Genomic DNA, 16,647 nt, shown 5'->3' with positions numbered 1-16,647 from the left:
TTGCCTTGTGCATTGCCAGCACCCTTGATCTCCTGAGACCATACTGATCATCCTAACACAATCCACCTGGAGTGGAACTTTCTTTCTCTCTCCGATCTATCCAAGACCAAATATTGGATTTTAGCCTTATTTCATAAGATCCATTACTTTCATAGATGATGAATGCTAGCAAAACTACTAACTGTTATCTGGCTATAAAGCACAAGACTTTCTTTTTTTTTTTTCAAGGGGAGCCTTCAGGCCCCTTTCACACGGTCGGACCGTTCAGGTCTACCTGTCAGTTTTGTCGGCGTACCTGAACGGCCGCTCCTTGTAGGCCTATGGAGCGTTGAATGTCAGCGGTGACGTTTCCACTGACATCTGCTAAAATCAATCGATTCGTTGCCATCCAACCATGGCGGATGGGGTGAGAGCTGAGGAAAACGGACAGTGTGTCCGTTTTCATCTCCATAGGAGACAGCGGCGCTCGACAAGCCCCCCCCACTCGGTGGGCAGGTGGACTCTGTAGCAACGGAGTGCGCCTCGTCTGAATGAAGCCGCATACATCAGAAAGGTCACACAAACAAGTCACAACAGTTTAAATATATTTTATTACAAATGAAACATTTCACAATAGAACATATGAACCCAATTGGAACAAGATTTCACTTATATACATCTACATACAGTGTGCATCTTCCACTTCTCATAGGGAGTGTGGGAGGGCCCCCTCTACCATCAGAGGCGCTTAAGGGTTTGGTTCTGAATTTCACGCTTGGATCTCCCACGGCAGGTGAACAGCGAGGGTGATACAATTTTCATAGTGGTAGATACCTAGAGTATATTGAACTGCAAATGGTTTCATCGCTACAGCTGGCTAAATCCCAGATCCATGATCTGACTGCAAAGAGTCCATATTCTCTGAAATCCTATGGCGTTGACTCTTGGTTTGAGACCCACCAAAGGCCAGTGCAACATTGCATTCTGAACTGTATTGGCCAATGTTCTGCAAAGGAACGTCCACTGTGGCCTATGGGCCTGTCTGATAAAATGGCTGCCTCTCTGATGTCACTAGCTCCTAGTGAACTGATTGGCTGCCTTCTCCGAACATTGGCTCACCTTGCTAAATGTTGACTGAACTGTATGTAGGTGACAGGACGGCTTTAATATCTAACGCTTCTGCTCAGCAGATAGTCACAGCTTTGCATACTATGTCATATATCATATATTAAATTTACATCTTTGTGGCCGGCGTTGGCTATAAAGTATGTGGTAGCCAGCTACCTGTTACTTTGACACCCATACTCTTCAGATATTGGTTACCCCAACATACTATTATGGTAACGAGTCAAAAAAACACACCAGCTGCAAATGGTCATTAAGTTAAAAGCAATTCTGTTCTGCAGTCCAGAGCAGAGAGGTGACTCTATAGGTGGCCACTGTGACTTACAGCTAATCGGATGGCATGTGATAGATTCCCTCAGTAACACATGGAGTTTAAGGGCACATTCATACTTAAGCAATCTGTTGTGGAGTGTTAATGCAAGCTGTGGTGTGTGTTAATATGCATTAAAGCAGTCCATTCATTAGGAATGGGTGGCCGACGAGGGTAGTATACTTGGGATGGGTGGCCAACAGAGGAGTCTGCTCATTCCAAACAGGCAGCCAACGAAGGCGGTCCACTCATTCTGAAAGGAGGACTAACAGAGGAGAGGAGGTCCACTCATTCTGAACAGGCAGCCAACGAAGGCGGTCCACGTATTCTGAAAGGAGGACTAACAGGGGAGAGGAGATCCACTAATTCTGAAGGAAGAGCCAACAGAGGAGAGGAGGCCCACTCATTGCGAAAGGGCAGCTGACGAAGGCAGTCTACTCATTATGAATGGGCAGCCAACCGAAGAAGTCCACTCGTTCCGAAAGGGCGGCTGAGGAAGGCAGTCTACTTATTTTGAACAAGCGGCTAATGGAGGCAATCTGCTCATTCTGAAAGGGTGGCCAACAGAGGCAATCTGCTCATTAGGAATGGGTGGTCAGTGAAGACAGTCCACCTAGTAGGAATGGGCGTCCAACGGAGGCAGTCCACTCATTCCGAACGGGTGGCCAATAGGGGCGTCCACTCATTCCAAACAGGTGGCCAACGGGGGGCAGTCCACTCATTCCGAACGGGTGGCCAACGGGGCAGTCCACTCATTCCGAAGGGGTGGCCAATGGGGGCAGTCCACTCATTCTGAAAGGGTGGCCAACGGAGGCAGTCCACTCATTTCGAACGGGTGGCCAACAGTGGCAGTCCACTCATTACGAACGGGTGGCCAACAGGGGCAGTCCACTCATTTCGAGAGGGTGGCCAACGGAAGCAGTCCTCTCATTACGAACGGTAGACCAATGGAGGCAGTCCATTCATGCCGAATGGGCAGCCACTGGAGGCAGTCCATCCATTCTAAATGGGTGGCCAATATAGGGAGTTCCCTCATTCTAAACGGATAGCCAATATAGGCAGTTCCCTCATTCTAAATGGGTGGCCAATGAATGCAGTCCACTGATTCCAAATGGGTGGCCAATGAATGCAGTCCACTCATTATGAGTGGGCACCCAATGCACCAAACTAAATGTAAACAAAAAGCCGGTGACCTTAAGGTTCCTTATGCCTTGCCCTCTACGCTGAATTGGGATGCCTTTCACAATGAATGGTACTGGAACACCCCACACATGGATCAGTTCCATTAACATACTCGAGTATGTTAATGGTCCTGCACAAGTGTGAAGGAGCCCTAATACTTGTCACAGTAATTATTTATGATGACCTCAAGTAACTCTGAGGTCGGTTACCACCTTCAGAAAACGTAATAAAGAACTGCAGGTCAATTGCACTTTTATGTGCTGCTACTGCCAACGGTTTTACAGTCGGCTGCTGTTGGACTGAACTGCATTGTGTGTAAAGGCTAGTTGTTAACAAGGTATAGAAGCACAGCTTTGCTGGAGATATCTTAAATGAATATTTTTTTTTTTTTCTAGCGTTCTCTTTTAAATCTCTCTGAGGTTGTACATTTCCCCAGTTTAGATCATTTGAAGGTGAGAACCTGTCATGACTGACACATGGATGACTACCATTGCCCATGTTTTGAAGAAATTGATAGCAGCTGAGGTATCTTCACTGGCTACATGCTTGTTCCAGGTTAATTGCCTCGCCAGGTGATGAACATGATGATGGCAGCACCCGTATTGCCATCAGGACAGGTTCTCCTATCACATGCTGCTAGTTTAAAGCCCCCACCGTGTTTTGCAAGCTGATGAGGAAGCAGAGGATTGGTGGCAAATCTATACCAAGGATTGTCTAATTACTTAAAGGAAAAAAAGTGCATTATACAAAAACATATTTCATTTTTTTTTTAGAACTCTCTGGAATGGACTCGAAATGCGCTCACTCCCGGCACTCCGTGCGTTTCAAAATTCCCCCACGGAGACGCAGGTTTCTGTAGAGAGCACTGTACTCCCTTATAATATCCTGAGACAGCTGGTATTAAGGCACTCGCAGAGCGGTGGGCGGTGTAGCCGGGTGCTGCCGCGGCATTCAAGCTTCGCGGCGGACAAGCTAGCGCATTAACTCATCTTTAGCAAGTGGTTGTCCCCTATGCAGTGCCGTCCTGTTCGTGGTCTATGCCAGTTCTAAACAGGACAAGGAGTTCCGTCTACAGTGCAAAATCCCGTCTGCGGTAAATGTGTCGCATGACTACAGTCGGCCAATCCTGCGACTGACCCAAAGAACGTCCAAGACCCATTGGGTGTAACAAAAGGAGCCACAAGCCGCCCAGCGTCCTATCCTCGCCCAAGCCATCTAGGTCAGCCAAGTTTATTTTTTTTGGAGGCTGAGCTGTCCGTTGGCTTGCAGAGTGCAATTGTGGTTCATGTCGTTTTCGGAGGACCGCCTTTCTGGGGCGACTCAGAGTTCTCTAAGCCAATTAAATTGTTGTAGGCTCCCCCCACCCGGGCTCTGCTAGGCCTCGCTGCTACACGTGTAGATATCGTCCTCCATCAGGATTATCATTTGCTCGAACTTGTGCTGTAATTGGCCACGTCTGGTGACAGGGTTGGTTTCTAGAGCGCTGACAATCTGTTGAAATGGAGACAGATTTTTAGATTTGATTAATCATTTATGCAGGTAGGTCCCCAACAATGAACTTCATTTGCGCTAATACCAGTTTTTTAAGACCAAGTATCAATACTTTTAGTAGAGCCACAGGTGTCAAACACAAGGCCCGCGGGCCGAATCCGTCCCTCCAGGCCATTTCATGTGGCCCTCGCACCTCTCCTGCAGCTGCCGGAGAGCTCCAGCCCTCCTCTGGTCCTCTTTGAGACCCTTACTTTCTGCTTTCAAGCAATGCATCCATCTTCTTCCCAGCAGCAGCAGCATAAAGTAAGGGGGGTGCACTGTGATGTAAGGGAGAGTGGGGGACTCAACTTCTGATGGTGGGGTGGCTCTTGACATCTAATGTTACAGATACAACCAGGGGAGGGCTGGGCCAGGGGGCAGGGTGGAAATTGCCTCCCAGGCCGCTCTAACTTATATTCAAAAATGGCCCGGCAGCCGCTGCCCTCTACCATTTTCTTTTTTTTTATTCTGCGCTAGGAGGCCACAGCGGCTGACCACTAGCTGTTGCATTCCAGGAGTTGTAGTCCACGCTCAAGCTCCCGGTGGGTGGAAAACAGAGCAGCGCAGAGGAAACTACAACTCCCTCCCGGTGGGTGGGAAAACAGAGCAGTGTAGAAGAAACTACAACTCCCTGGGACCGGTTTCTTGGAAACAGGCAGAGGCAGTGCCAGGGAGTCGGGACGCAGGGCTGGGCGCTGGCTGCAACTTGACCCCGGGACCAGGAGCATTACCCCCCCCCCCCCAGGAGGCCATGGCGTGCAAGGGACCTGCTGAGCTAAGATCACTGAGGTGAGAGACCCTGACATGACACGCCTAGCTGACCCCCCCCCATACACCCCATGTAACCTGCCCCAGTGATCAGGCTGCATTGATGGGCACTGGGAGTTGGCTGCACTGATGGGCACTGGTGAGGCTGCATTAAAAAAACAGGTGGGCCATGGATGGTGAGCTTATTCGGCGGTTCAATGGGCCACTTGACTGGACTTGTCCCCCTGGCCTAAGGCTGCCAGCCCTTCCCCGGATACAACCAGCCCTTTTGAGGGCAATCATAATGCTGATGCGGCCCACGATAAAATTGAGTTTGACACCCTTGTAGTAGAGGCACAAAAAATTCATAAAACTTTTTCAATTAATACCCAAACACAGAGAAGGAGGGTGGGGGACAGTGCTAGATAAACCACTTTCCGGGATTATGGCTAAAGAATCAACCAATATTTTTATTTTTTTAAAGCAAAAGATCAACAAACTTTTTGGGGGGGATATTTTGCTTTTATAGGTAAAGGAGAGTTTTGGGGTCTTTTTAGACCCCAGATGTCTTCATAAAGAGAACCTGTCTTACTTATTTTTAATTACAAGGAATGTTTTACATTAGAGTGAGAGCAATGGGCCAAATCCTCAGCCAGGCGGCGTAACTTAACTTTCAGCAGTTAAGTTACACTGACTTAAAGTTTTTACCTAAGTGCCTGATCCACAAAGCACTTACGTAAAAATTTCAAGCCCGTGTAAGTTAAGTGCCGCCGTCGTAAGGCGTTCCTCCTCTCCGGGGGGCGTTACAATTTAAATGAGGCGCGCTCCCCGCGCCGGCCGTACTGCGCATGCGTGTGACGTAATTTTCCCGACGTGCATCGCGCGAACGTAATTGACGCCGGCGGCTTTGTGGATTGCGACGGGACACTAAAGTTGCGACGGGTGAAAACAAAGACGCGCCGGAAAACAAAATAATTAAAAAAAAAAATGACAGCGTCGCTCGGCCATGCATTCCTGAGGAGAACTCCATGCCAATTTTCAATGAAAAAAACGGCATGGGTTCCCCCCCCAGGAGCATACCAGGCCCTTAGGTCTGTTATGGGTTGTAAGGAGACCCCCCTCCGCCGAAAAAATCGACGTAGGGGGTCCCCCTACAATCCATACCAGACCCGTATCCAAAGCACGCTACCCGGCCGGTCAGGAATGGGAGTGGGGACGAGCGAGCGCCCCCCCCCCCCTCCTGAGCCGTGCCAGGCCGCATGCCCTCAACATGGGGGGGTTGGGTGCTCTGGGGCAGGGGGGCGCACTGCGGGCCCCCCCACCCCAGAGCACCCTGTCCCCATGTTGATGAGGACAGGACCTCTTCCCCGACAACCCTTGCCGTTGGTTGTCGGGGTATGCGGGCGGGGGCTTATCGGAATCTGGGAGTCCCCTTTAATAAGGGGGCCCCCAGATACCAGCCCCCCCACCCTAAGTGAATGGATATGGGGTACATCGTACCCCTATCCATTCACCTGGAGGCAAAAAGTAAAAGTTAATAACACACAACACAAGGCTTTTTAAAATATTTTATTATTCTGCTCCGGAGGCCCCCCCTGTCTTCGTTATTAGCTCAATTACCAGGGGGGCTTCTTCTTCCACTCTCCGGGGGTCTTCTCCGCTCTCCGGGGGGGGTTTCTTCTTCCGCTCTCCGGGGGGGGCTTCTCCGGACTTCGGGGGGCTTCTTCCATCTTCTCCCCTCTTCCGCTGTTGACTCGGCGAACCCCGGTTCTTCTGCAGCTCTCCGGTGCCTTCTTCTTCAGCGCTGGCTGCCTGCTATGTTTGTGTGTTAGCTCAATTAGTAACAGGCAGCCGGCGCGGTCTTCTGTGACGTCATCTTCTCTTCTGTTCTTCTCCCCTCTTCCGATGTTGACTCGTCGCCTGTTGTCGCTGTAATGATGGAAGCGCGCCTTGCATCACATTTATATAGGCATCCCGTCCCATCATGCTCCGGTAGGTACCCACTGTGGTGGGTGCACGTGGGTAGGCACCCACCACGTGGGTATAAATGTGATGCAAGGCGCGCTTCCATCATTACAGCGACAACAGGCGACGAGTCAACATCGGAAGAGGGGAGAAGAACAGAAGAGAAGATGACGTCACAGAAGACCGGCGCCGGCTGCCTGTTACTATTTGAGCTAACACACAAACATAGCAGGCAGCCAGCGCTGAAGAAGAAGCACCGGAGAGCTGCAGAAGAACCGGGGTTCGCCGAGTCAACAGCGGAAGAGGGGAGAAGATGGAAGAAGCCCCCCGGAGTCCGGAGAAGCCCCCCCCCCGGAGGAGCGGAGAAGAAACCCCCCCGGAGAGCGGAGAAGACCCCCGGAGAGTGGAAGAAGAAGCCCCCCCTGGTAATTGAGCTAATAACGAAGACAGGGGGGCATCCGGAGCAGAATAATAAATTATTTTAAAAACCCTTGTGTTGTGTGTACCCCATATCCATTCACTTAGGGTGGGGGGCCGGTATCTGGGGGCCCCCTTATTAAAGGGGACTCCCAGATTCCGATAAGCCCCCGCCCGCATACCCCGACAACCAACGGCAAGGGTTGTCGGGAAGAGGTCCTGTCCTCATCAACATGGGGACAGGGTGCTCTGGGGTGGGGGGCCCGCAGTGCGCCCCCCTGCCCCAGAGCACCCAACCCCCCCATGTTGAGGGCATGCGGCCTGGCACGGCTCAGGAGGGGGGGGGGACGCTCGCTCGTCCCCACTCCCATTTCTGACCGGCCGGGTAGCGTGCTTTGGATACGGGTCTGGTATGGATTGTAGGGGGACCCCCTACGTCAATTTTTCGGCGGAGGGGGGTCTCCTTACAACCCATAACAGACCTACGGGCCTGGTATGCTCCTGGGGGGGAACCCATGCCGGTTTGGATTTTACAAATTGCCGTGGAGTTCTCCCTCGGGAATGCATACCAAATGCCGTCGCTTGAATGGGCCTTTACAGGTGTGACTAACTTTACACTTTGTAAAAGCAGCCCTAGTTTTACACCAGGCAAACTAACACTTACGGCGAAAAAACTAGGCACAAAAGCTTTGAGGATCGCCCTAAGTGCTAATTTGCATACTAGCAGAGGCATTTCGACTCGAAAATGCCCCCAGTGGCGGATGCGGTACTGCATCCTAAGATCCGGCAGTGTAAGTCCCTTACAGATGTCGTATCTTCTGCCTAACTTAGGAAAACTGCTTCTGAGGATCAGTTCCAAAGTTAGAACCAGAGATACGACGGCTTACGCCGGAGTATCTCTTTTGTGGATATGGCCCAATAATTCTAGCACCAGACCTCCTCTGTAACTCTAATCAGGTAACTTGTAAGGCATTAAAAGCGTCGCCAATGAAAATTTTTAAGGACTGTAGTTTGTCACCCATTCCAAGAGCGTGAGCAATTTTGAAGCGTGACAAATTAGGTATCTATTTACTCGGCCTAACATCATCTGTCATATTATACCAAAAAATTGGGGGAATATATTGTGTTTTTTTTTTCCAATTCATTACAAGAATGTTTTCCCGAAAATTGCGTTATAAAGAACCGATGGGCATATCCGTGTGACATAAAAAATTGCAACAATTGCCATTTTGTTCCTAGGGTTTCTACAGAAAAAAAAAATTGTTTTATATAATATATATTTTTATATATATATATATATATATATTTTTTTTTTTGTAATAATAATAATATATATATATATATTTTTGTAATAATAAATGTGTATATATATATATATATATATATATATATATTTTTATATATATATATATATATTATATATATATATTTTGTAATAATAATTATATATATATATATATATTTTTTTTTGTAATAATAATATGTGGATATATATATAAATATGTTTAAGGGTTATAAGTAATTTTTTAGCAAAAACATACTGATTAAACTTGTAACAAAAAGTGCAGTAAAGGTCTGGTCTTCAAGTGGTTAAAATTAATTTAGGGGGGATGGCTGCTTTAAGATTCTAATCGATTCTAATCGAATTTGGCGGAAAGCGATGCTTACCTGCGAGCGATATTTTTTGGCGTATTTGTAATCCCTGCAACAGCGACGTTGGTGTTGATTTTGTTTTGGTATTTCTGGAAAAAAAAATGTACAAGTTAGAGAAGATGGAGTGACTTGCACCTGCTGTAGAGGTGGAGGTAAGGCTGGTGATAGCGGGCGTATTGTCTGCGCCATCTTACCCCGCGACTCCTCCGCGAGGTGGGCGTTCATTCCTGCTCGCTCAGCGGGCTCATCTCCTTGATCTGCTGGTAATATTTCTGCACGATTTTCCGATACTCCGGAATCTCCTTGGCGTACAGCAGCTTGTTGGTGGGGGAGTCTGAAAATAAAATAAATATAGAGATCAAATTATCTTCTTAGGGTTTGATGATGTCACTACCTCCTAGCAGGCTTTACAGGCTGCATTCCGCCATCTAGAAATCGGGGTAGACTTTAACCGCCCACCGTAAATATACTTGCGGCACGCTGGCTGCTCTGCGCAGGATCACGTACCTAGTATGTGATCCACACGCCAGGGTAGGCGGTGTGGCGCGCTCACTAGCCGCCCCAATTTGCTGCAGCACAAACCAATCAGCGGGTGCCGGCTGCTGATTGGTCGCGTGCACCCGCCGATCGGCTCCGGTAACTACCGAAGAGAGCCTTGTAAGCAAACACCGGTCTCTCTTCTGACGGCAGGCAATGTGCTGTTTTTTTTCCCTGCAAAGCACATTGCTTAGTAAAACTTAGTCGACACTGAAAAAATAAACAAAGCAAATGAAAAATTTGGTATTGATGGTAAAAAAAAAAAAAGAAAAACAAGCAGACAAATAATATCTAAGGGGTGATAGAGCTAATTAGTGCCAATTAAGGTTAACTAAGGGTAAATAAAGGGTTAAATAATACGTATTTTAAAAAAAAACTTTTATTCTATTTGAAAAAACGTGTTTTTTTAACTGGTGTCACTGCAGAAGATAAAAAAAGACGAAAAAAAGAATATGCAATAAAATAAAATATAAAAAAAAAAAAATTGTATTTAAAAGAAACTTGTATTTGTTTTTTTTTAACTGTGTCCCTGCAGACGATAAAAAAAAGATGAAAAAATAAAAAGTAATAAAATAAAAATATTTAAATACAATAATAAATACATTAATTATATGGGGAAAAAAAGATTAGGTAAAATTAATTCTAATTAACCCATTATTTAATTAACCATAACCAGCCCTAATTAACTCCTTCATCCCCTTCTCATTTTTATGTTTTTTTTTTTTTTTTTATTTTATCATCTGCAATGACATCAGTTAAAGAAGCAATACAGTTTTTTTATTTATTTATTTATTTTATTGCTTTTTTTTTTTTTTTTATCGCCGCAGTGACATCAGTTAAAGAAACAATAAAGTTTTTTATTTAAATTTTATTTTATTGCTTTTTTTTTTTTCATCTTTTTTTTTTTTTATCGTCTGCAGTGACATCAGTTAAAGAAACAATAACGTTTTTTATTTAAATTTATTTTATTGCTTTTTTTTTTCCATCTTTTTTTTTTATCGTCTGCAGTGACATCAGTTAAAGAAGCAATACAGTTTTTATTTTTTTATTTATTTTATTGCTTTTTTTTTTTTTCCATCTTTTTTTTTTATCATCTGTTAAATAAACATACAAGTTTTTTTTTTAACTAATGTCATATACAGGTCGTCGCCCTTTGATCCACCAATGAATGAAAGAGTAACTATAATGAAAACAATAGATTGCTACGTTGTATTTACTGACACTTGTGGACTATCTGCAGGTGTCGTTTTACACAGGATCGGCGACTTTTTGCTTCTTTCTGGGTCCTACAAAGCAATTCCTGGCTGTCATTTTTACAGCTGGTAATAACAAGGTGGGCAGGAGCAGCAGGGAGAGAGACGCTGGATGTAAGACATGATGTCGTCCATAGAAATGTATTGAGATTTATTTTACCAAAACAGGAAGTTTCTAGGCTTCCCAAGAAAAAAGGAGTGTTCTTATTTGGGTTTGTGCTGGTTTTTGGAGAGTTTCCCTCACTTTCTGTCATGTTAAATGTTGTCACCAGACAGGAAGCAGGGCTTTGTTTCAGGGGGAACTTGGGGGAACTCAGTTCCACCACCTTTGGCTCAGACCCTTTGGTGCCTGCTCACCACAATCACTTGTAAACACAAGAAGTCTGGTTTTCTGTGTTTACAAGTGGCAGCTCTGCACTATGTGTGTAACCCCCCCTGAACTCTGCACTCTGTATGTAATGCATCCTGGTATTTAATGCCCCTTTGATACCCTTCTACTGTTTGTGAAATCTGAACAGGTCGTGGTTGAGTTCCTGCACCTATTTTCTGAGAAAAAAAGCTCTGACAGGAAGTAATGGAAAATCTCTCAAACAGAGCCCCAGATAGCAATACAATCCTGGCAGCAGTTCTAAGCCTAAAAAAAAAAAAAAAGGAATTCAAAAACAAAATCACAGGCCAGTCTTGTGCTATAATGACATTTTTAAAATGGAGGTGATTTGTTTCATGACATTGAATAGGAGTTTTGGCGCAGTTGCTGACATGCTCTTGTACTCCTCCTCGCTCTCAGCGTCTCCCCCTGATAAGCTGTGTGTGTGGCCCCATTAGTACAGTTCATTTCTCTCTCTTTGAAGTTGTCCCCTAAAGGCAGTTTGCTGCGAGTCGGTGGACGGTGTCGATGAACCGTCCATTACCAGAAACATTCCCAGCTGTGTGCCGAGCCCTGCCGGCCAACAAACCTAAACAGGGTGCGAAGTGGGCACCAGAGCGAGCCGCTATAACCCCGTACCAATGGGGTATCAGATCCCAGCACCCCAGAGATTCTCACCCCTGTGTTCCTGTGACTCCAGCACCCCAGAGATTCCTCCCTCCTCTGTTCCTGTGACTCCAGCACCGCAGAGATTCTCAACCCTGTGTTTCCTGTGACTCCAGCACCCCAGAGATTCTCCCTCCTCTGTTCCTGTGACTCCAGCACCCCAGAGATTCTCACTTCTGTGTTCCTGTGACTCCAGCACCCCAGAGATTCTCACCCCTGTGTTCCTGTGACTCCAGCACCCCAGAGATTCTCACCCCTGTGTTCCGTGGACTCCAGCACCCCAGAGATTCTCACTTCTGTGTTCCTGTGACTCCAGTAGCCCAGAGATTCTCACCCCTGTGTTCCTGTGACTCCAGCTCCCCAGAGATTCTCACTCCTGTGACTCCAGCACCCCAGATATTCTCACTCCTGTGTTCCTGTGACTCCAGCACCCAGAGATTCTCACTCCTGTGTTCCTGTGACTCCAGCTCCCCAGAGATTCTCACTCCTGTGACTCCAGCACCCCAGAGATTCTCACCCCTGTGTTCCTGTGACTCCAGTAGCCCAGAGATTCTCACACCTGTGTTTCCTGTGACTTCGGCACCTCAGAGATTCTCACCCCTGTGTTCCTGTGACTCCAGCACCCAGAGATTCTCACTCCTGTGTTCCCGTTGACTCCAGCACCGCAGAGATTCTCAACCCTGTGTTCTGTGACTCCAGCACCCCAGAGATTCTCACTTCTGTGTTCCTGTGACTCCAGAGCCCAGAGATTCTCACCCCTGTGTTTCCTGTGACTCCAGCACCCCAGAGATTCTCACCCCTGTGTTCCCGTGACTCCAGCACCCCAGAGATTCTCACTTCTGTGTTCCTGTGACTCCAGTAGCCCAGAGATTCCTCACCCCTGTGTTCCTGTGACTCCAGCACCCCAGAGATTCTCACTCATGTGTCCCTGTGGCTCCAGCACCCCAGAGATTCTCACTTATGTGTCCCTGTGACTCCAGCACCCCAGAGATTCTCACTCCTGTGTTCATGTGACTCCAGCACCCCAGAGATTCTCACTCCTGTGTTCCTGTGACTCCAGCACCCCAGAGATTCTCACCCCTGTGTTCCTGTGACTCCAGCAACCCAGAGATTCTCACTCCTGTGTTCCTGTGACTCCAGCACCCCAAGAGATTCTCACTCCTGTGTTCATGTGACTCCAGCACCCCAGAGATTCTCACTCATGTGTTCCCTGTGACTCCAGCACCCCAGAGATTCTCACTCCTGTGTTTCTGTGACTCCAACACCCAGAGATTTCTCACTCCTGTGTTCTGTGACTCCAGCACCCCAGATATTCTCACTCCTGTGTTAATGTGACTCCAGTAGCCAGAGATTCTCATTCCTGTGTTATTGTGACCCCCAGCACCCCAGAGATTCTCATCCCTGTGTTCCTGTGACTCCAGCACCCCGAGGATTCTCACCCCTGTGTTCCTTTGACTCCAGCACCCCAGTGCTCCCACTCTGTGTTCATGTGATTCCCAGGTGCTCCCCCCCTTGTGTTTCATGTGACTCCAGCACCCCAGAGATTCTCACCCTGTGTTCCCGTGACTCCAACACCCCAGAGATTCCTCACTCCTGTGTTCCTGTGACTCCAGCACCCCAGAGATTCTCACTCCTGTGTTCCGTGACTCCAGCACCCCAGAGATTCTCACCCCTGTGTTCCTGTGACTCCAGCACCCCAGAGATTCTCACCCCTGTGTTCATGTGACTCCAGCACCCCAGAGATTCTCACCCCTGTGTTCATGTGATCCCAGCTTTATGATTTATAGAATACATTTAGAAGGGAAATGGCAGAATCAATATTTTCCCACAGAAAGTATTTGGACAAAAATGTAAACATTTGGTGTTGTGTACAGCATGTGTCTTTTTTTATCTTGTGTGGGAATAAAAGCCGGGACGACCTGTTCTGCCCGGAGTCACTCCATCAATTTCAGAAATTAGGAAACTATACTGAACACGGCCATTTACATTCCAGTTCCTTTAAAGCTGAACTCCTGGATAAGCAAAAATCATCTAATTCTATTCCTTGTGTGTCTTCTTTCTGAATCTCGGTGAGATTTGTGTATTTCTTCCAGATCTGTGCCGTAATCCAGTGTGAGACTTCCTGTAATAAAGACCAATCACTGCTGCTCTCTCTCCTTGTGCAGGGTGACTGGTCTTGTCTCCGCCCCCTCCTGTACTTTTCTACAGGCAGCCTGTAGTGGGTGGGGCCTGCTGGGCCCCTCCCACCGCTCTGCGCTCTCTCCTTGTGCAGGGTGACTGGTCTTGTCTCCGCCCCCTCCTGTACTTTTCTACAGGCAGACTGTAGTGGGTGGGGCCTGCTGGGCCCCTCCTACAGCTCCACTCTCTGTACAGCACATTGATGACGGATCGGAGTGATCAAACGATTGGTCAAAGTGGTCACGTGCCTGCACATGACCAATCAAAATTGCTCTGCTCTATCCCAGAAGCCCTAAGGAAAGAGCAGAGCTTACCTCTGTGGGTGATTACCTGTCACTGGCCACCAGCTGGGGTGGCCAGTGACAGGTAATCACCCACAGAAGGTAGGTGTACAGCAGGGTCCAGGGGGGTGGGGTGGTCCCCCTGTTTGAGATAGAAGTGTCTATGATCACAAACCTTTCCAAGCTGCATGTCGGAGATGGAGCAGGCGTCTATGAAGGCCTGAGCGATGACAGACAGACAGGCGTCCATGTGGTCCGATTTCTCCATATCAAAGACAAACTCGGGGTTCTTCAGGATATTCACCCAGAAACGCAGAGGAAGGCTGCAGAGGTGGCGGGAGAGAGGTGAAGGGTGAAAAAAATAAATAAAAATGAAACAAATGAGCAACAATTGGACCCACCCAAAAATAAAAAAAATTATAATAATAATGTGTACAAAGAAACCATTTAGTCCACAACGATCCCTACTTTAACCCCTTCAGGACCAGCCTGTGATGCCGCTTCACTGCCAGGCCATGTTTCAGTTTTCAGTGCTGTGATTGTTTGACTGACAACTACACTACACTGGTGCCCGACAGGGGGCATGACACCTGAATAGGGGGCGGCAGCAGCGACCATAGATCGATTCATGCAGTGCATGAATCTATCTATGGTGATAGAGGGGTGACAGGAGAGAGGGGGCGGCGCTCCTGCGCCTTTTATGGACGCACCAACACTGCCCCCAACCTTGAATATCTGCTGCTACCGATCCTGGAAATAACGAAGGAATTATTCATTCGTACCTATTGGTCTTCCAGATGTGCAGGGTGTCCGGGTCAGAGATGCCGCGTTTTTCCGCCTGCTCCTCCAGGAAGTCGAAGAAGTATTTGATGGCGAGAGGCGGCCGGTCCTCCCGGATGGTGAGGATGGCCCGGAACAGATCGTCCAGGAATTTCTGTAGAGTTCCCTGATGTCCGAGAAGAAAAAAAAAAAGAAGAAAATTACTTTCCGCCAAAAAAGAAACAACCAATCATCTTATGGGGAAAAAAAACCCCTGTACAGTGCCACCTCCCGAAACAGCTTCCCAAAACATAAAAAGGAACCAAATACAGGAGTAGCTTGGATTACGAGCTTCATTCCTTCCAGAAGCATGCTTGTAATCCAAAGCACTCGTATATCAAAGCGACTTTCCCCATAGGAATCAATGGAAGCTCAGATAATTCATTCCATATGCAGTACCGCATGTGACCAGAGGTAGGGGGGGGGGGGCGCTAGGAGACACTCGGAAACTGAGGCCCGGATTCACAAAGCACTTACACCGACGTATCTCCAAAAAAGCCGCGTAAGTGCAAATATGCGCCGTCGTATCTGTGCGCCGGGCCCCCAAACAAAGATACGCCTAAAAATAGGCTTCATTCCACCGACGTAACTTGCCTACGCCGGCGTAGAGTGGGCACATATTTGCGCTGGACGCATTTGGCGCTCCCATTAATTTTCTATTCAAAAATGCAAATGAGGGAGATACGGCGATTCACGAACGTACGTGCGCCGCGACGCAGTGCGCGTAAAGTCATACGTCCGTCGCAAAGTTATGCCCCATAAAGGAGGTGTAACTCAGCAGTATCCATGCAAAGGGAACACAAGCCGGCGTATTTTACGCTGGACATGAATATGACTAGGCGTAGGTTACGTTCACGCCGTAGGCAGTGATCCGACGTATCTTAGGGAGTAGTTCCGACGTGATTCTGAGCATGCGCACTGGGATGTGCCCACGGGACGGCGCATGCGCCGTTCGTTATACGTATCTGTCTGAGACTCGGCCCATCATTTGCATGGGGTCGCGCCTCATTTGCATGGCTCACGCCCACTTCCACATACGCCGACTTACGCCTAGGAAACCCAGCGCAGATTTGGCAGCACCCGGCTTTGTGAATCCAGTGCTTGCCTCTCTGCGCTGCGTCGGCGTAGCGTACAGGAGATACGCTACGGCAGCATAAATATGCGCCGCTGTCTGTGAATCCGGGCCTGAGTGTTTCTCAATGTCTCCAAGTGTCTTCGAGCGTCACCACTCACCAGTGCCCCCGCACCTCTGGCCACATGCGGTACTGCATACCCTATACTATTCCTCCCACTGATACCAACAATAGGGCCCGATTCCTCTCAGTGATACCAATGAAGGGGCACTATTCCACCCACTGATACCAATGATGGACACTATTCCTTTTACTGACGCCAAAGATGCAAAAATAATAAAGGGGACATCCTCAATGGGGACGCTAGTTCTGGTGACCTTATAATCTCAGCAATGGGACACAGATGGAGAAGAAAAATCTGCCAGGGGTTATAACCCTCTCTTACTTCATCCAAAAAAATAAAAAAAAACGTTTTGCCTATAGCTCTACTTTAACACCACAAGCAAAGATTACCAAAGATCTGGGCAATCCAAAAACAGAGATCCAATCAATACAAGTTGGACCT

General features: G+C 47.7%; 1 protein-coding gene and 1 long non-coding RNA gene across 2 annotated transcripts; both read right to left on the bottom strand.

Annotated features, from left to right (window-relative positions):
* Positions 1 to 571: 571 nt before the first annotated feature.
* LOC120945028 lies at positions 572 to 9,013 on the bottom strand. Its single transcript, XR_005750533.1, has 2 exons — positions 8,924 to 9,013; positions 572 to 4,087 (listed from the first exon to the last, which is right to left on the bottom strand). It is a non-coding gene; the product is annotated as an uncharacterized LOC120945028 (long non-coding RNA).
* A 90-nt stretch (positions 9,014 to 9,103) lies between these two features.
* Positions 9,104 to 16,268, bottom strand: LOC120946166 (plexin-D1-like). The gene is made up of 4 exons (XM_040360977.1): positions 16,243 to 16,268; positions 14,973 to 15,173; positions 14,365 to 14,513; positions 9,104 to 9,242 (listed from the first exon to the last, which is right to left on the bottom strand). Exons 1-4 carry the CDS (start codon positions 16,266 to 16,268, stop codon positions 9,130 to 9,132), a joined length of 489 nt encoding a protein of 162 aa, XP_040216911.1. The 3' UTR covers positions 9,104 to 9,129.
* Between the last annotated feature and the right edge of the window lie 379 nt (positions 16,269 to 16,647).

The sequence above is a fragment of the Rana temporaria genome, chromosome 7, assembly GCF_905171775.1.
Source record: "Rana temporaria chromosome 7, aRanTem1.1, whole genome shotgun sequence".
NCBI classification, from domain to species: Eukaryota; Metazoa; Chordata; class Amphibia; order Anura; family Ranidae; genus Rana; species Rana temporaria.
This window is presented reverse-complemented; position numbering and strand designations above follow the sequence as displayed.

Bases quoted from the DNA above. Each gene is read 5' to 3' on its own strand.
- LOC120946166 (XM_040360977.1), bottom strand. From the start codon at position 16,268: ATGTGGCCAGAGGTGCGGGGGCACTG. The intron at 14,514-14,972 runs GTACGAATGAAT...CCACCTCTGCAG, and splicing joins CACATCTGGAAGACCAATAG to CCTTCCTCTGCGTTTCTGGG. The intron at 9,243-14,364 runs TTTGTGATCATA...TTTTATTTTCAG, and splicing joins CGACATGCAGCTTGGAAAGG to ACTCCCCCACCAACAAGCTG.